Source organism: Neodiprion lecontei, chromosome 3, assembly GCF_021901455.1.
Source record: "Neodiprion lecontei isolate iyNeoLeco1 chromosome 3, iyNeoLeco1.1, whole genome shotgun sequence".
In the NCBI taxonomy this organism is placed as follows: Eukaryota; Metazoa; Arthropoda; class Insecta; order Hymenoptera; family Diprionidae; genus Neodiprion; species Neodiprion lecontei.
Window position 1 is genome coordinate 34,973,182 of NC_060262.1, and position 19,497 is coordinate 34,992,678.

Genomic DNA, 19,497 nt, shown 5'->3' on the forward strand with positions numbered 1-19,497 from the left:
AGACATTTAGGTCTTCTTTTTTAATGATCTTTACAAGTAGTAATCTACCCTGATGTAAGACAATATTGCATATTCGTCATCATTGCAAGGATTAACAGGCTGAAGGCAACACCTGACACAGAAAATTAATATTCATCTAACAAGTCATAAGAGAAGCTTTTTCGTTATAACGATGAGTTATGAAACATTTCGAAACCTGTTACGTCGATGAGCAACACGGGTAGCAATTTTTTTTTTTTTTCGCATGTCAACGATGGTAAGAAAGTTTTCCCACCGAATCATTTTCGCATATGAATTTGGTTGTTATTATCGTTATTAATATTAATAACCGAATTGTCGTTTACTGTCGCACCACCTGTCATATCATTAATTGAGCGCGTTAATATCTCTGTTTATACCGATACCAGGATCAGAATCTCGGGTGAGAGTTGATCGTAAGTTAGGGTGAGCGACCTGGATGTTCATACCCAATTCTTCTTACCACTCAAATTTGAACAAAAAGGTTTGAATGCTGATTTCAGAAGCAATAGCTCTAATAACTCAGTATTAAACGAATTTGCAAAAACTATTTCATATTGCACCAAATTCAAAGGCAGAGAAAGGCAACGCTCGCGTTTTTGGTTTCCCTGCGATAAAATAATACCCTCTGACACGTAATCGGTTTTTGTAACTGATTTTCCACGTCAATTGACGATTTACCGACGGCAGTGTCAGGCGTCTTTTTCATATTGATTTTCTGAGTGAAATAATGTGACATTTTTACAAAGAGCATGTTCTGTAACAATCGCCATCTTCATTTTCATGATCCCAGTTGTATTGAAAGAAATGGATATAATTTTTTTGGTACAAATGAACGGAAAGGGTTCAAATTTTGACGTTGCATCGCTCTTTCGCAGCGGAATTCAGAAAAGTTAATCATGCTCATATAACGAAAAGCTTCGAAGAAACGTGTGGTGTTTTGACACGTGTTACTATTTCCACATTTCCCGCATTTTAGTGACCAAAAAGTGCATAATTGAGATACCTGCCGCAATTCCGAAAAGAATGACGAGTAAAATGAACTATCGTGAGACAGTTTTCATGCAATATTGAAGTCGCTGAACGAAAACTAGGAATTACAATATTGTTTTAGGTAAAAAATTTTCTCACATGTTCTCGAACGCTCAGCCGTAAGCACAGCTGATCGTACATTTGTAAATTCGTAGAAATCATGCCATTTTTTTGTTTTTGTGTGAAGTTGAAACATATTGCAGTGGTTTTGCTGAGAATTGCACATAGAATGAGGCTGTTTAGCCCTTTTTTGCATTTTATATATGTAGACTTCAATTCTTGGAGAATATACGTCAACATCGAAATGGACTAGGGCACCCCACCATAATCTTACGGTAAATCATCTTTCAAGAAATATTGATGGAACACAATAAAGTAGTTAATCACTGGATTCTGATTACATTCAGTAAAGTATAAACATTTGGCAGCGATACTTGTGATATGTACAAACTTCATATTAGTATAATAGTTATGATAAAAATAATTTCAAGCGACAAAATTAGATACGAATTTTTATGATCCTAGTAAACTCAGGTGCAATTGTATTCCGAAAGCTCAAAACAAATATTGAAATGTCTGAAAATTAAAACGCAGTTCGATAAGTACAAATTGGAAAACCTTTGATGTTGGTGAAAGCGATGATTTATATACTTAATTGACTTCCAGGAGTCCAGGAAACTTCAACATTCACTAACAATAAGTACAAAAGGTATTCTTGATAAAGAAGTACTTAAAAGGAAATGTACAGTTGACATTACTCAACCGAAGGATGAATGCAGATTTGCTCTTTGATCTTTGGTGAACATAAATTTCCGGAACATTTACATCATCCGTACGTTACTGTTTAAACGTTATATATTTATATTTCTGGATGTTACGTCACATATTGCAAGAGTCACGCCGGTTATGCTTCTTCATATGCTTACTTCACGCCTTCCTGCGTTGGAAAAAAAAGAAATCAGACAATTTAATTTTTCTTTTTAGAGTTATACGTTGTATGATTTAACTTCGTAATTCAATTCTAACATTTAACAATCTGATGGGAGTCATAAGAGCTCAGTTCATACTGATTAAATAGACCGCAAGATTTTGTTGCAAGCATTGTAAAACTTATTGTGTCACAATTATTTCAATAACATTTTTCCTAGCTCGGTAGCTTGCAGGGTTTTTCAAAATTGTACCTTTGAAATCAGATCGGTTGAAAAGCTATTAGAAATAATATTCAAGAGGCAAGAATTTTGTTTCCACAGATATTCGTTGATGAAAATTTGAATAATAGAGATTATGTTGCGTTTCCAAGACTAAATTACAATTTTACAATAGTGCCGATTCGAGGATCTAATAAATAAAGCTTGGAATCACTTGATATTAAAAAACACATTTAAGATCTATTGCATTGTCACTAGAATTTTGCTTTTTCATGAGAAATGCGTTATTCTTTCTCGTTCCACACCTCCACAATACCCTGAATAATTGAAAAATTCCCTGACTTCTGAATGACGAAATTGTGGTGTGTCAACCCAAATGACCCTACAGTTATGTTTTAGTAAGCGGTTAATCCACTCATTGGAACCGAATTTAACATTCAAATCATTGTCTTCGTCTGATTGCAAGTCATAAACCTAGAACCATAGTAAAAGCATTGAGGTATATTACGTCGCAATGCATAGCACTAAACATGCTGTAATTTGGCTTTAGTATCGAAATACTTGCTTGTAAACATGACTCATTATTTACTTACAACAAAATCCTTTACAATGAGGGGAAATATAAATAAAATTGTGTTTATTCGAATGTTTTCAACGCCACACGGAGAATTGTATTATTTTAAAGTAGAAGAATTTTAGAACAAAGTAAGAATGAAACTTACCGGCCAACCGCACCTTTCCTTTAACTTATCTCTGAAAGATCTCATTTCTTCCATCAACGAAAATTAAACCTGTAAATTATTAAAATTCTGTTGGGCTTTTTCTTTGTTCAGTAATGGATTTATCGTGTTGAAGGGTACATCATTTCCCATATGGCTTCTTCCACATCGGATTCTGAATAATTTCAAGATCCAAAAGAGCAATATTGCTGCTAAGAGAACAGCAACTGCAATTAATCTAAGCTCATCAAGATTCCAGCCAGCTCCAGGTTCTTTAAGCTTCTTATAACAAGCTGCAATTAAGACAGTCAGATTTATCAATTGTATCAATTCCCGGTGAGCATAATAACATCAATATCTCACGTAGGTCGAGCCTCCCAATCGTGGCATAATTTTTCCATTGTGTCGGGTTAAACAGTAAATTACTACATCCTGGTATACTCCGCTTGTACGTTTGTGACAATTCCAAAAAGTAACAAACGTCTCCTTCTTTCAGCCCTTCCCATACGACCTTAACGCGCCAGGCACCTTTTGTTAGATTCTGATGTTCCATCTGTGTACATTAATTGTTTCATTTTGATTTTAAAATCCCGGATAATGATATGGGAAACTGGATGAGACGATATTATTTTTTGAGGAATATATAACACTTACTGGCCACGAAAGGTTAAGGTTTGTGTGATTGTACTCGCATCCAAAAGTCAAATTTGCCACCTGTTGCATCGTAAAAAGTATTAAATATACGTGTATATCTGATGTCTTATTTGACAGAAGGAATAGACATCGTATACAATTATCAACACATCGATTGTCATGATGTAACATTCGACATATGTACGGACCCTCAGATTGATCGTAACACATTCAAGGCCGCCGACAGTATCTTTTCCCCATGTCAAACACATAGCAGCAGACTACAACAGTGATCTTGAATGTATCAGAATCAATCTAAGGGTCTGTACAATGTACGTCGGAGTAGTCGTACGTTACCATGCTCACGTGGCAGATCTGCGACGCCGGTGATGTGGTCACACTAAAATCACTCGCTTTTTTAAACTTTTCTTCATCAATTTCCCACAACTTGAGATTCATTTCGATACAAGTTGTTGGTATGATCAAGTTAAAGGGTAATATTCGACTCCTGAAAATAACATTATTAGAGTGGCTTTTCCAAATTCATAGATTCTTCAGTGCAATCAGAAACAAGAATCGAAAATGAAGGGTGTATTGTGTAAAACTAGAAGTATGCCAGAAATAATTTTTAATCACAAGAAGAATTCCTGTTTCAAATTTGTGTCAATGAATACTTAAGATGAATACTAAACGTAACATAGATCGATGCAATAGGTACACCGAATAGGTGTAGTATTCGTCCCATATTGAGAAGTTAATATCACTTGCCGCTGATTATGTTAGACTTTGTAAAATTACAATGCCGAAAGTTTTTTCAAGTCAGTACGTAATTTTCGCAGTGAATTTATCCACAAGAAATAACAGTCAATAATTCAACCAACTAGGCACATTAAGAGGAGAGGACACCCATCTTTTCAAATACGCACGCCTTAGTGTTATGGGAGCGATAAATCGATTTTTTTGCAAAGAATACGATTGTGATAAAATGAGAATTATAAAAAAAAATATTAATCGCTTTGGAATTTTTTTTTCTGCCAAATTTGAGTATTGTAAAATCCATCTGCAGAAGTTTAAAGAACACAGATTTACATTTGGTAAAAAATACAAGACTCAGAAAAACAATTTTTACCATTTTTGAAGCATGTTTTTCGAAAAAAGAAAATCCTTTTCAGCTTGAATAGTACTCTAAAGATCTATTTTCATAAGATTTGACGATACTCCAATTTGGTTGCGGAAAAAAAAATTCGAAAAGGGTTAAATTTTTTTTTTTTGTTTCAATCATTTTCTCTTTATCTCCAACGAATTCCACGCAAAAAACAGCACAAGAAATAAATTTACCGTCCCTCTAACACTAAGACGTCATGTACCTGAAAAGTTAGGTGTTGAACAGATAAATTGAAGCTCACGTTTCAATAACCGCATTTGAAACATTTTCAAACTGGCATCTCACGGTTGGATCACGGACAGGATACGTGGTATTGTAAAAATATGGACCCCACAACCAACTTTTTTCTTCTCTATTTGTCATGACAAAATAATAACAGCCAGTAAATATATCGATAAATGTACCATTAGCAGGCACACCTTTCTGAAATAGAAAGATATGTTGAAAGAAAAACAAAATACAAACCAAAGAACCTAAGATCTTGTACTAATGACTTGTTGTCTACAATGAGCGTTTAAATTAATATCGACTGTTACATATACAGCTACTCAACCTAAATTACCCACTTTTATAGACAATGATGAGTCCTTTTTGTTAGGCATATTTTGCAACAGATTAAAATCTTTTCTAGGATCACAAGGACATTCCTTTTTATTCTTCACATGTGGTTTCGCTAGTAGAGTAAGTTTGAAATTTTCTCGTGGCTTTGATACCTTCCAATCAATTCCTTAAGACAAATATAAAAATAACAAATTTTATCACTATATGAGATGAAACATGTCAATAGTGAATCATTAATCAAGATATAATTCGTATATTCGCCAATACGAGTGGCAATTATCTACTAAAAAAAATGTCTTACCAGTAAAATCAGGAAAATCTTGGAATAGTGTGGACCGTTGGTGTTGAAGCCAACTAGGTGGCTGAGATGTCTTGGATTCATAGTCACACTGATTATTTAGGCTCGGCTTTGCCAAACTGAATTGATTGTCAATTTTAAGATTCACACACTTACGATGTGGTGGACTGAAGTTCCACTCTCGCCAAGTCTAAAACAAGTAATCACGTCTGTACAGAAATATTTATAAATTTGGTCGTTACAGCTGTTGGCAAAAACGAATTACGGAAAAATATTTCACATCCCTGACAACCTATTAGATGCAGTATGAAATTGATTTGACCATAATTTATATACCCGATATCATGATAAATTACTGAAAAGTAGAAATACTAGAGAACTATACTGCATCTGAAAATTGTCATCTTGTGACACAACTATTGGATATAAACTTAGTAAATAGAATTTATAAATTAAAATGTAAATAATACGTTATTTTGTCCGGTTTCGTTGCCGCATTCTACATCGACGCACAAACGAAGAATTATCCAAAAAATCCAAATAAAAATAGTCAAATTTCTCTCACTCATGTTTCCTTCACGTCGGAACAGCAACTGAACCTTCAGAACTGTATCGTACTGAATATTTATCATTTTTCCGCCAACGACTACGAGGAAATTCATGGTGTACAATGAAACCTGGTTTGTCCGACCTTCGATCAACCAAGTTTCACAATATGAGGCAACGGACTTATTCGAACACTGTAACATCGAGGTGTGTGATCGAATACAGTACGCATATGCCGTACGTGCGAAGTATTTTGCGATTGCTACTTTGTTGCTTATATGTAGCAACAATGCTTTGTTCCCCAGAGATTGATCTACGTTCCTTAGAGTTTCACTTTCATGTACCTTTGTGTTTAAATTTCATTCTACCATATCAAATTCGTAAAAAATCATTCAAATCTTCACATTTTTCATTTCTTCCGTGTTATGCCAGTTTTCGCTTATCCGAGATACCTCCTCCCCACGTTACCTCGGATAAACGAGGTTTTTCTCTACGGTGAAATTTCAGGACTAGAAATATTGTCCGTTATTGAGGAGTGTCCGATATTCAGAACAATATTAACGTGTAAATCATGCTTCTGGAAATTTTTAGATATTTTTACGACATTTCGGTACGTTGTAAAACGAGTTGGGTTTAGGCGCGCGGAATATATCTAATTTTGGAACGGACGTTATGAAATAAAAAAATAGGATATACGTATATCGAATTGCTTCACCGGTATCAGCTCCAGATTATGGAGATTTTTTTATCCAGATAAGGTCGGCGTTTTTTGGATTTCAACCTTCTTAAATCTTCTTTATACACAAACAAAAAAAGAAAAACAAGAAGTAGAATGAGATCATTGGTTTTGAGAATCGAACACCAGATATCATTTTTCATACATCCGTTCCGAAATGTCGTACGTGTGTTAGCACGCATATGATCGACATGTGTACGTGCTGAAGTCAACGTCAAGTCAATGGACCACGGCGGTGAGGCAGGGAAGCCGATAATATTTCGAGAGCCAGACATAAACATTGAGATTAAACGGGTGACGAATCGAATGCGGTGGGTCTAGAGAGCGGGTGTCAAAGGGACATTACGCAACGACGCCTCGGAGAGTTCACACCGATTGAATACCGTGCATATCGAGCATTACTATACTTACGCGGTTGCAAAGCTTCAATATACTTGTATTCACACATTTAACGTAGAATTTTAAGAAGTATTCCATTGAATATTACAATGTACATTTAATACGATTGACATTGTAATGTATTCGAAAGATAGCTTCGTTATCCTATATATATTATTTCCTACAGTGCAAAGTGTGTCAAAGACGATGGGGAATTTTTTGTTTTACATGTTCACGCAAAACTTCGACGATAAATCAAAAGAACTGGTATTTGGGCTTGTGGTCTCATTTTCATTTTTGAAAGACGCTAATCAATATCTCGATATACAGGAAACTCGATTATAGGTTATAAAGTAAGAATTTCAATTAATAAACTGTAAACAAGTTGTAAATTGAACATTTGATCGTACCCATGATCGCGCCATATGAGGCATGCCGATAATAGAAGATTCGTATTCAACGCGTACACGTGATCCGTCACTGCTTTATTAGCATTCCTATTGGTCAAGAAGTCGGCAGCAAAATGCTGTGATTGCTTCGTGGTATTTTCCTGCTCGTGAAAACCTAGTCTAGATCAACGCCAACGAGAAGTGAATACGAAAATGTAGTAAGCAGTGTACATGCGTTTTACTGTTTTAATTATGTTTCATAAGGCTCTCTCTGCCAAACTCTAACAATAAACCAAATCTGACACCCGTTGAAAACGCGTTCTCACTGGGCACTGGCGGGAAGGCGAAAAACGAAACTGTCAGGATCATGGTGGCAGTGTGGTGCTGCGTCGGTAAGTATGTGACTTATAATATCGATATATGCGTCGTACAGATTGTCGTGAGAATGGTGATAGTGACAGCAGCGCAACACGAGCTGATATAGTCAAAAGTCAAGAGTAACGAGATATGATGTGATAATGTACGTAAATTTACTTCAAAAAACAAAATATGCATCTGCTACATCTGGTTGATTATTAAACTTGTGTACTTCCTCTCTGGCAATACCATTGCGTTTGGAAAAGTCCGTTGTTGATATTAGGTGCATCGCAAAAATGGCGGATCGTCTAACCCAATTGCAAGACACCATAAATCAAGTAAGCTTGCCGTAAAATCAATTAGCCGGCAAACTCATCACGATAATTCGATATTATTATCCTTACAGCAAGCTGAACACTTCTGCAACAGTGTTGGGATCTTGCAACAATATTCTATGCCTACTAAATTTCCGGGATTTGATAGAATTGGAACGCCACAACCTCATCAGACACAGGAAGGTGAGTTTCAGTAATCATTGTTTGTGATCATTCAGTTCACAAAGCATATTTTGGTTTGACTTTTTTAGAATATGCGACTCTATTTGCTACGCTGATCGCCCGATGCGCCAAAGATATTGATACATTGATAGAAAGCCTTCCGAGTGAAGATTCTTCTCAGGAACTTCAAGTAGCTAGTCTGAGCAGACTTGAACAAGAAAATCAAGATGCTGCGGAACAGCTAGAAGAAACTGTCAGACAGGGTGAAGCTTTGCTTCAAAGAATTCAAGCAGCCCTCCAAGACATTGCGCAGAGTCAGCTGGACATGCAAAATCCTGCTGCTCCCACAATTATCAATACAAATTTAAATCCTCATATTAATTTTAAACAGGAAAACTTTGGTACTATCAATACAATTCCTTCAAGTAATTCACATCAACCACCAGATCCATCGCCGAACTCTATGAGCCAGTGATATGAATTTTGTCCGATTTACATTTAAGAAACTTTAGCCATTATCAAATAAACATTTTTCTAAATGCCTAAGCAGAGCTTATTCATTCTAGACATATCTTTTAAGAGAGAAATCTCTCAAGAGAAGCAGTATCATTAAACAGATCGCTAACTAAAAAAATCTTGGTGACTAATGTCACAAGATTGGAAAAGAAAAATATAGATACATGTTCATAAAGTTCTGTAAATTCATTCAGGTAAAAATGGTTAGATAATTTACTAGAGTTTCATGATCAAAATGTTCGGCAACAAGAAATAAATTTCGAATAAAACATACCATTTTCCATTGGCTTTTTATAAAATGTTTACATGGGACTTTATTTACAAAAATATGAGAAGGGTGTGGTTGATTGAAGGGGGATGAACAGTAAGGTGACAAGAAATTAATTGAGCGTACCCCGACATTGGGGTGCGCCACACAGACACGGAATTTTATCATCCTCCAACGGAAACTTATAATCATAAGTAATTTCTTCGTTCACACCAATTGGTTGCTTGCTGTAGATCACAATCTTCTTCTGGCTTTCAATTGTTATTACTTTAGCATAACAATTCGGCTGTAACAAATCATTTACCATTATATTGCTTTGCAATAATTTAGAACTGAAGATAGTAGAAAAGCAAATTGAATTCCAAAGTCTTAAAGACTTAATCATCCATAAAGTGTCAACTATTCAAGCGAATACACTTAAAAATTAGGTATAGTTCAAGTAACAAATTGAACTCACGTTGCAGCTGTGATTAATGAATCTTGCCAAGTTACCACATTTCGTCGCATCGATAATAGTGTCAAGATCAATACGAAACAGATAAGAGCTACCAATGCCTGTAGCCTCGTACTGAGTTTCACGTAGATCTGCGACCACTGGTCTCACCATCTGTCCAACATATTCTATCACCATTTCATCAGCAGCGATTGGTTCCATTGCGAAAAGACCCCAATCGTGAATACCGGATTTGGCGAATTTCAGTTGCTTCTTTCGGAACTAAGTAATAAGAAAGCCATTCAAAACTGAGTCACAATGTTCCACATAAAATACATGATAATCTGATTGACAGATGTAATGATACTCCAATCAATATTACCTTGAGCTGATTGAACTTCAGTAAATCACTGTCAGTGTCAATGCCAAAAGCTGTTAATAACCGCCGCTGATTACTTCTCGCCTCCCGTGATAAGGCCTGCATTTTTCCAGTTAATGCCTTAGCCTTTGTTTTTGGGCCATTCATTGTGCCGTCACCACCCAAATATGGTCCAGTACTATCCTCTATGTCATTACTGCGCTGTATGCTTTGAGCATAGTGATGCTAAAAATGAGAAAATAAAACAAAGATAACATAACTTTCTCTGCAAGAAATATAGTAACACAAACTTACTTTGTGTTTGGCTTTTTCGCGTATATCAACTTTGTAGTAGCCTTCTGTCCGAGCGCTTCCTGTAGAATGTAATCGTAACTCGTCTCGTTTTTTCCTTTTAGCAGGACTTGGAATATCCGTTGCAGGATGGTCAACCCAATGGGTGTCATTCAGCCAGTATCCTTGGTTGTCATCTGCCAGCAAAGCTTCGTAGCTTCTCCTCAAATATTCAACATCTTCTGCATCTATTCCTTTTGTTAGAAATTCATAAAGCACTCCCATTTCGCTCATTAGATCCCGTTCCTTGTACGTTTTAAGTGGTTCCTCGAACTTTCGTGGTAACGGTTCATACGCGAACTCATTTTCGATGTTTTCTTTCTCTTTTTCATGGTTTTGGTGTGTATGGAGTTTGGAATATTTGGGATATTTCTTTTTAGCAGTCTTATCAGACTTCTCTTTCAGTTTCTCCAATTTTGGTGGCTTCGTAAGTTTCGGTTTAACAGGTACAGGTAGACTGGAAACTCGGGAATCGGATATGGAAGGTTGTGGTGGTGCTGGCGGAAGTGAATACGAGTGCTCCATGTAAACTTGAGATGCCTGAGAGCCAGGAGAACTTGGACTGTGCTGACCATTCAGACGCAAATCTGTCTCTGCTTGGAATCTATTAAAAAAAAAAAAAGAATGCATCATGGTGATGAACACAATGAATTGATCAAAAGACAGGGCTATCCGTTTGGCCAAAAAACATTGAAATAACTTCTGTAGCTCGATTAGAAAAAAATAACTATAACTTAAATACTGCAAATTTAGTATTGCACATTGATTTCATTAATCTGTTAGTATTTCATTTTTAACAACATACCGTATCCTCCTTATTTCCAGGCTTTCCTCTTCCGAATCTGTCGTAGGTATTTCACTGAACATATCAATTTTCTCAGAATCTTTCAATATCGGTTCATTGTTTATGTATTTATCCGGCAATGTTTGTAGAGTTCGGATAATATTTGGTTGTAAAGGACCTGGACTCTTGTGTCTTATGATATTGTCTTGTCCAGCCAAAGCCATAAGTGCCTCAGCAGCAGAACTTTCCATTTTCTGAATGTCTCGATTTTCCTCTTTAATTGGCGACGTAGTAACAATTTCTGGCTTAACTGTCTTCTGGGGTTGTACCGGCAATTCGGGTCTCGATTTGTCAACATGAACATCAGATGTTGCGAGTTGATCCACTCTTCGCTCCACTTCTATTTCATCTGTCCTTAATCTACTTTCGTCTTTGGTTTCTCTATCCATGATCGGTGAAGAAATTGGGCTTATTTCGTTATCGTGCTGGGGGAATTGATCCAAATCTTGGTCTTGTAGCCGTAGACTAGGTACAGGTGTCTCACTTCTGGTTGGTGTCGGACAATCCAAGGATCTCTGAATTGCTAATTCCATTAAAATATCAGGATCTTCACTGTTGCATGCTAGCGGACGATTATCGGACATTCGGGCATCGCTATCCTGTTGACGAAGTGATTTTTTAAAATTAATTTCACGTCATCCAACAAGGTTACATTCAAATCGACCAATTTTTGTTCAAATACCTCCTGGGAAGCACTAGAAGTTTCTTCCTCATCCGAGCTTTCGCTGGAACTACTACTGGATTCACTGCTGCTGGATTGTGCGCTCGAGGTACTACTGTGTGATGACGAAGATGAAGAGGCAGTGCCGATAGAGGGAGGACGTCTTTTTGCTTTCTGCGCCGACTGTAGGTCCAAATCACTGTCACTGTCAATAATTTCAGGATCCACATGGTCAGATTGTCGACTGTCTTCATCTTGTGGTAAAGGACTTGGTGCCTTGATCTTCCGCTGTGAATAATATCATAAATTAGTATAAACGATTTCTTGGTAACACCAAGGTGTATGTATCTATAGCAAAAAATGTTGAACACCTACCCTGAAGGATGGCATCTTAGGCATACTAGCTCTAATACCCAATCCAAACCCATCATAATTAAGTCCCAGTGGAGTTCCTTGTTCTAAAATAGACGAAAGTCCCTGTGGCTTGGATGGTTCTTCCTTGACAGCATTATTACTCATGATTTCATCAGTACTTTGCGTCTTCTGAGTTTTCTTCTCATCCCACCAAACCTCGAACAACTTGAACGCTGTATTTTCAATCATCTTCTTATTAAAATCTCTCTTCAAGATTTGTTTTAGCTCAGTAACAACTCTGTTGAGTACTCCATTGATCGTAGGGCCCTTAATAAAGTAAAAGAGATTGTAAAAATACATCTTTGCATTTTTGCGACCTCTGAATCAATTCCTACATTTGAATTCACCACAGATTCAGATGGTTTTAAGTATGGTATTTTATCAAACTTTATTTTTAACCAACCTGTGGATTATCCTTGGTAATATTGTGGTTGGCTAATGCCTGCAGTCTGGATTGCAATGTGGGATAGTAGGCAGTTCCTTGAGGTGCACCGACACCCCCAGTAACGGAATTTGTTGATGGCTGGTAATGATGATTTGGTAAATAGGGTGTTCCATATGGATAAGGGTACTGTGCTGGTTTTGGCCAATGATACACATCTGCCGATGCTGGATACTGCGCTAGATGTCCGGGATAACTAGCTCCCGAGTACAACTGATTCTGTGGTTCAGTTTGAGCTACAACCTGCCACAATATCATAAAAGACTTGTTAAATTGTTAATCGATTTACCGTGTCAGTGTATTTGTTTTACAGATTGAGGGAGCTTCTATCAATTTTAAATATTTGCATTAAAATACGTAATTAGAACTGTTACTTGTATAGATTTGGGGCCAATTTACCTCTTCAATCTTCTCATCTCCAGAGCTTAAACTGCTCAAGGACATCCTATCGTCATCCGGAGGTGGTGGAGGAGGAGGTTCCTTGGGTGGTTCTGGTTCCATATCATCAGGGGCAGGACTATAACTACCTAACAAAGCTTCGTCTTCGCTAGAGCTAATCACACTTCCTAATTCTTCGTCAACGGAGAACTGATTAATATTGTTTTCATGTGTTTTTCGTCTTTCTTTATTACGTTCTAAGATCTTTTCAAAACAGGACTTATACATGTCGGATGAAAGGAACGGGCTAGGTGGTTCGGAGAGCATTTCTTCATCTGGTTGAAGAGATCTTTTATCATCTTCAGAATCGCTTCCAAACTGTAAGAATGGTGGAGCCATACCTCCGGCTTTGTCCTTTAAAAGCATGGCGATTCTGGTATCTAAATCTAAAGTTTTTCCAGAATTGTCCACTGGAGAATTTCTTGAAGAATTTTTTGTCGTAATTGGTAGACTCTCTTTCTCTTTCTTAGGCATGTGATGCGTTTGCGTACTTTTTAACAAAGTAGAAGTTTTTGCATCTGGAATTAGACTTGGAGTATCGATACCCACATTATGCTGGACTGCTGGCCACACGGGTGTAGCTGAGTATCCTGCGGGACCAGCACTGGGTCCAGTAGCTCCCCACCACAAGTTAGAATTTTGTTGCATTGATATAGATTGCGTAACACTTGGTGGCATGCTTGCGACGTAACTGTTGGATGCTTGGTGATGATAACTGGAATAATATTGAGGGTAATCATAGCTCGCCGCTGGTGTAGAATTCTGTGAATAGGTACTGGAATAATTGAGTTCACTCGGCGCTGTGCCATAGCCCAAATCACTACCAGTGCTACCACCAGGGGTTGGATAATCTCTAAATTTACTGAATCTTGAATTTTCAATATAAGGATCCCTTGTCTTTTCGATGCTTTGAGTGCTCTTTTTAACAGGTCTATACTCCTCCCTGTCTTCAGGTGGTGCCTTTTCAATTGGTGTTTGTTTTTCAGATTCAACCTCCAGCTTCACTTCTTTTTCAACTTTCTTCTCTGGCTTCTTTTCAGTCGTCAAATCCTCATATATCTTTTTACACTCGTCACCAAACGGGTCCAAGAATACCCTCAATACCTTTCCCATTACAGAAGTGTTATTTAACTTCTCTACACAAGCTTTAGAAGCCTTTGTTGTCTCAAATATAACCCTAGCAATTCCTAGATGTTTGTTAGTCAACGGATGGTAATAAATAGTCAACTCTTCAATCAAACCAAATTTGTGTACCATATCCGTTAGAAAACCTCTATCAATATTGTCATTAAGATGGCAAAATGTAACCTCCAGCGGCGGCGGCTCCCCGCAATAATTAGAATCTATTTTGAATCGTGGTACAGGTAAGTCCAGCTGTTCTAATCTCGTCCATATTCTCGTCAACTGCGATCTTGGATCTCGAAGTTGAACTGGAGGATACGTCGGATCTCCAGGAACAATTCCATCGTAACGGTATAACTTGGAGGCACCTTTTACAAGGAAGGGATCGACGAGCAGTTTGTAGTTCCTCAGTTTCTGAGCAGCTTGACCAGTGGCTGCCTCCTTTTGAGGATGTGCGCCATGCGTATGACCATGCTTTGACGATTGATTGGAGTTTTGTGACGAACTTTGCGAGGTTCCATGGCCGTGATGGTGATGCGAATGTCCGTGCCCGTGTCCATGCCTCTCCATTCCGTTCATCGCCTCCAGGCATCATCCATTCAGATAAAATTCTAGCCCAGAATTCTAAATAAATATTTTTCCATGGATATGTTCGACAGTTGAATAACTTGGTAGTTTGAAATGTATTTCAAGTACCTAAGAAAAAGCTGGAGCCAATGGTTCAAACAAGTTTAAAAGGTTATTTTTGAGACCCAATTTGACAAAAGTTCGGTGTCTTCAATTTGGCAAAAAGGTGATCAAAGCAAACGTTTTAAAGCCTGGAATAGTCAGTTCAACGATGTCTGGAGAATTCCGATTATAAGGGTGAATAGTGGTCCGAAATTGGTGCAGGATAACATCAAAGCCAGGCAAACATAACCTAAAATGGTTATGATCGAAGATGTTTGACCGTTCTCGGGAATTCGTACTCGTAGACTTTTCTTCCTGTAAGAATCTTCACTCTGGCATGTTTTTGATTGTTGAGTAAATGCAAAATTAGTACAATTACAAGTTTTTTTTTGTGTGTAAACCCAACCTCGATCAGTCGTTCATGTAGGACTTCGATTTTTCTTCATACTCGGCACATCTTAGACATCTCCTTCGTGTTTCTTGACGCTCCTCGATTTCGTCGTCGTCTTTTTAATCAGGGAGAACCCTTGCTTGGCTCCCTTGATATTTCTTTTCTTCAAAAATTCTCCCTTTTTTACTACAGCCCCTTCCGACACGCTTAGCGCAAAGGCACTTCGAGATTGACTGTCCACACAACGCTCTACACTCAGATTGAGTTAACCATTGCAAAATAAACCTCGAACATTTGTTATCGGAACGTAGACGACTATTACCAACGTTTATAACTCTCTTTTCTTTAGTGAAAATCTCGGCTTTGCAATATCGCAATCATCACTGTTTGTCTCGCGATACGAAAAGCGATGCGTGTATTTCTGGATGACGCCATCCTTGTCGCGCAATGATAATCATCAATGAAGGAATCTATGTTAGAATTAGAAATAACCGCGAGCATCGCTATTTTCATTGCTCGATGTAATTACTTAGCCATTCGACGATATCATTTTATTGATATATGAATAACTTATTTGCGTTGATACCCGAGAACAATGCGCAAAAAAAGTAGTTTTACGAGGGAGGAGGCAATAGCCCGACCCGATTCGTTTATCCCATATCCTCTTCCGTCGGGAGACGTATAGTTTCCCTGAATCTTTTATAAAATACCTGATAGCTCGGTGAATGCTTGGCATTACGTTAAGCAGCCAGATATCTGCATTAAACAATTGTAATTTTGCGTTGAATAATCGTCGAAAAACTTGCCGACGGACGATGAATGGCATTAATCCACGCATTGGTCAGTTATGTCCTAGTGGAATTTTTAAATACCATTTCGGCCAATGGCTGCGTTGATTTGATAAGAAACTGAGGTGGCACGCATGCGTCGGTAATCGTGTGCAGGCCCAAGTGCATCATGGTTTTCTCATCGACGGCCATTTATATCACAAAGCCGAGACTTCAGTTCGCTTGAGAAAAGGTGCCTGAAATCATTGAATTCAATTGAATTTACAATTGTTGCGAAATTATAACAGACGCGTGTTACCTATGCTTTTGTTTTAGGCACAATGTCAATCTTCTCAAGCTTTCTCACTCGTCACCTGCCAACGGTTGTTGCCTCCGACGAGGAGCTCGTTGATCCGCAAAAGCAACTCAAGGTATATCACAGGACTTCGCTTTAATAATTATTACATAACTGACATGAATTTATACATTTAGATACTCTAAACATCTACCTTTGTAAATTCAATCATACGTATATCATTACGTTCTTCCGACTTATCGTGTTATTCTGATTAAAACTGCAATTCTTCACTTAACGTTCACCACTAATTAGGCGGTATAACATTTCATTTTTGCTTTTCACTATAAGCATAAAAGGTCTATTTCGATTGCATTACCTTTATTAGTTGGTAAAATGGAAACGTCCACCTTAATGGTTAATGCATCAGATTTTCCTAATTAAATACTGAATCATGAGTGTGTAGGTTAGAAAGGTTAACTTCTGCAGTGACAATTTGATTGAAATTAAATCATGTTTTCTGTATTAACATCTGTTGTAAAACGTAATGAGATTACGTGATAGCCAAAAAAAATCATAATTTACCACTTTTTCCATGCTAGTCAGTAGAATAAACTTTTAGAGAATATTGTATCTGATTCAATTTTCTGATTTGCAGGAAGAATGTGGAAATCTGCCGAAGTGCGCGAGCCTACAAGAAAAATTGACCACGTGTAATGATCGAGTGAATTCGAGAACAAAGACAGCAGAAATTTGTGTAGAAGAGCTCTTTGATTACTTGCACTGTGTAGATCACTGTGTGGCTAAGACCCTCTTCTCAAAACTCAAGTAATCAGTGCAATAGTGTTCAAGTTAATCATGAGAATATTAACTTACTCTTGCATTAAACTTAGTTCAATTTGTCATGTTGTAAATACAGTTAAATATTATGAATGAAAAAATAAATTAAAACCATAAAATAGAATGGTATTACATTAATATTCTACATAATTCTGAATATACTATCATAATTTTAAGTGGCTAAATATCTCTCTTTGTTGCCCTGAAACGATATATCTCAGATTTATGGTTGTTTCAAAATATAATACTTCGCATGAATAAGTTATTTGGTACCAACTTGCATTACAAATTTGCTGTGCTCACTTTGCCAATGAGTTCAAATCACAGCTACAATAAAGATATTTTGTGAGCTGAATTTATTTTGGAAGTGATGAAAGTTATCTTTAGTTCCCTTAATCATTTGCAAAGTAAAAGAAGTTTTTAACCCAAATTCACGTATATACTTTCTTATAAAGAACACAGCTTTCTTGTTAGGGAGGAGGTATATACACATCACAGGTTTCTGATCATTGTGAGATGTAAAATATCATTAGTCCTAACCATCTGAATAACCTTCATATTTTACAACTGGTAATATGGCATTAACCATTAAAAATAAATTGCAATAAGACTGACTCATCCACTGAATATAATGTCTGACTAAGACTAAAAACAAAGGCCAAAAAACTATCGTGTATACGATCCTCGAACCACAAATACTTCCTGATTTAAATTATTACCAAGATGTAAATAATTAAGTATGGATTATGACAAAGAGAGATAACGTGATGTATCTGAGTTATTTACTAAACAGTTATGATCCATTACCATTTACTGACCAATTATAGGTTTATGGATAAAAGTAGTTTTTCTGACAATGATATGAGAGTTGACCAAGTTTACAGCAAAGTGATGAGATGGGAGGAAGCTGTGTAACACGTCACTCACAAGAGTGGGCGGAACGCCTGATTCTAATTAGTACAAACTGTACAGTGTCCCGCAGAAGTAGAAAACCAGTGTTGACTTAATTTACTTTACACGTTATACATTGTAAATAAGTTCTTTTCACGTCTGTAACAATTATTGTGAAAAGAACTATAAACAATCTTCAAAGATATTAATTAGACCTTATTTTAGCAACAATTAATTTTGGTCACTACGCTAAGATGCCAGAAATACTGAAGGTTTTGCTCATTCTTCCATGTATGTAAAAGACATACATTTACTCATAACTATATTATTTCTGGGTTTTAAATAATGAAATTTAGCTTTATCTACACAAAGTTTTGGAATAACGATTTGAATTTCTATAACATTTCGTTTGGATTACAAAGAAATGTGGCATATATACTACAAATCTTGATGACACACCTACCAGGTTTTTCGCATACTTTCTAGGTTTCATTGTAATGACAGCCTCAGAAGGCATCATGTGCTACAAATGCACCCCAACAAAGGAATTTAATTCTCAGAGATCTTTGGCATGCTCTCAGTTCGATCGAAGTCAGCGGTTCAAGGTTTACTGTCCAAAATCTACGTTCTGTATGAATAAAACTTATTCTGTTCCTCTACTGCACGGACGTAAGTACTATTAGAGTTAATGATATGAAGGCGAAGGATATATTACTTTAAAAATTTTAAACTCGAATTTTCTGAACTTTTCAGAAATTGAAACATTGAGCGGGACTGCGCTCCACAGAGAGAAGTATCTTACTACTGGAATGATTCGAAATGGAATAGTGAAGAACGAGTAGTAAGCTCCGCTTACAATGAAAGGTGTTCCATGTTTGAAGATACGGGCAGGCCTGGTAAACCTGCAGAATATTGTTACTGTGGGTCAGATTCATGCAATGCATAACTGATTGCAGGAGATATTAACGATATGCAACGACTGTGTGATTACTTGAACTCAGTACTACTACTAGGGAGGGACGTTCTTCTGCTGTAAATGTTGAATGATTCATTGCTTTTTCAAACATGGGATAGCAAAATATCTGGTTACAGCACAACTTGCACTGCATAGCCCACGGTGTGGTTAAAATTCTTTTTAAATCTCAAGTAACTAATGGAATAACGATTGAATTAATCATAAAAATATTATGTTACACTTGTGTTATACTTATTGTTAGTTTAATTTGTCAGGTTATAATTACCGACGAATATTAAGATTGAAAAACTTAATTAAATGAGAAACAAAATGGGATTAAGTTAATTATTCCACAAAAGTACAAA

At 36.9% G+C, this 19,497-nt stretch overlaps 4 protein-coding genes across 9 annotated transcripts; 2 read left to right on the forward strand and 2 right to left on the reverse strand.

Annotated features, from left to right (window-relative positions):
- Positions 1-29: 29 nt before the first annotated feature.
- LOC107218980 lies at positions 30-7,955 on the reverse strand. 3 transcript variants are annotated; one of them, XM_046733401.1, is made up of 10 exons: positions 6,045-6,513; positions 5,578-5,764; positions 5,282-5,442; positions 4,957-5,138; positions 3,908-4,058; positions 3,572-3,631; positions 3,281-3,470; positions 2,921-3,210; positions 1,702-1,987; positions 30-1,626 (listed from the first exon to the last, which is right to left on the reverse strand). In XM_046733401.1, exons 1-8 carry the CDS (start codon positions 6,321-6,323, stop codon positions 2,984-2,986), a joined length of 1,437 nt encoding a protein of 478 aa, XP_046589357.1. In that variant the 5' UTR covers positions 6,324-6,513; the 3' UTR covers positions 30-1,626; positions 1,702-1,987; positions 2,921-2,983. The 3 variants fall into 3 exon arrangements, with proteins under 3 accessions (XP_046589357.1, XP_046589358.1, XP_046589356.1); XM_046733402.1 differs by lacking the exon at positions 6,045-6,513 and adding an exon at positions 7,645-7,955 and having other exon boundaries at positions 30-1,987; XM_046733400.1 differs by having other exon boundaries at positions 30-1,987.
- A 99-nt stretch (positions 7,956-8,054) lies between these two features.
- Positions 8,055-9,023, forward strand: LOC107218984 (mediator of RNA polymerase II transcription subunit 21). Its single transcript, XM_046733404.1, has 4 exons — positions 8,055-8,143; positions 8,247-8,318; positions 8,387-8,498; positions 8,567-9,023. Exons 2-4 carry the CDS (start codon positions 8,277-8,279, stop codon positions 8,950-8,952), a joined length of 540 nt encoding a protein of 179 aa, XP_046589360.1. The 5' UTR covers positions 8,055-8,143; positions 8,247-8,276; the 3' UTR covers positions 8,953-9,023.
- A 223-nt stretch (positions 9,024-9,246) lies between these two features.
- LOC107219000 (histone-lysine N-methyltransferase SETD1) lies at positions 9,247-15,959 on the reverse strand. 4 transcript variants are annotated; one of them, XM_046733390.1, is made up of 10 exons: positions 15,400-15,959; positions 13,164-15,318; positions 12,726-13,007; positions 12,284-12,589; positions 11,930-12,196; positions 11,209-11,846; positions 10,368-11,007; positions 10,077-10,298; positions 9,719-9,976; positions 9,247-9,547 (listed from the first exon to the last, which is right to left on the reverse strand). In XM_046733390.1, exons 2-10 carry the CDS (start codon positions 14,901-14,903, stop codon positions 9,374-9,376), a joined length of 4,527 nt encoding a protein of 1,508 aa, XP_046589346.1. In that variant the 5' UTR covers positions 14,904-15,318; positions 15,400-15,959; the 3' UTR covers positions 9,247-9,373. The 4 variants fall into 4 exon arrangements, with proteins under 4 accessions (XP_046589346.1, XP_046589343.1, XP_015512540.2 ...); XM_046733387.1 differs by having other exon boundaries at positions 13,164-15,325; XM_015657054.2 differs by having other exon boundaries at positions 13,164-14,935; positions 15,021-15,959.
- Positions 15,960-17,275: 1,316 nt separating this feature from the next.
- On the forward strand, positions 17,276-19,461 carry LOC107218989. The gene is made up of 3 exons (XM_046733406.1): positions 17,276-18,468; positions 18,664-18,846; positions 18,931-19,461. The coding sequence occupies exons 1-3, from the start codon at positions 18,432-18,434 to the stop codon at positions 19,017-19,019; spliced, it is 309 nt and encodes a 102-aa protein (XP_046589362.1). The 5' UTR covers positions 17,276-18,431; the 3' UTR covers positions 19,020-19,461.
- The last annotated feature ends 36 nt before the right edge of the window (positions 19,462-19,497 follow it).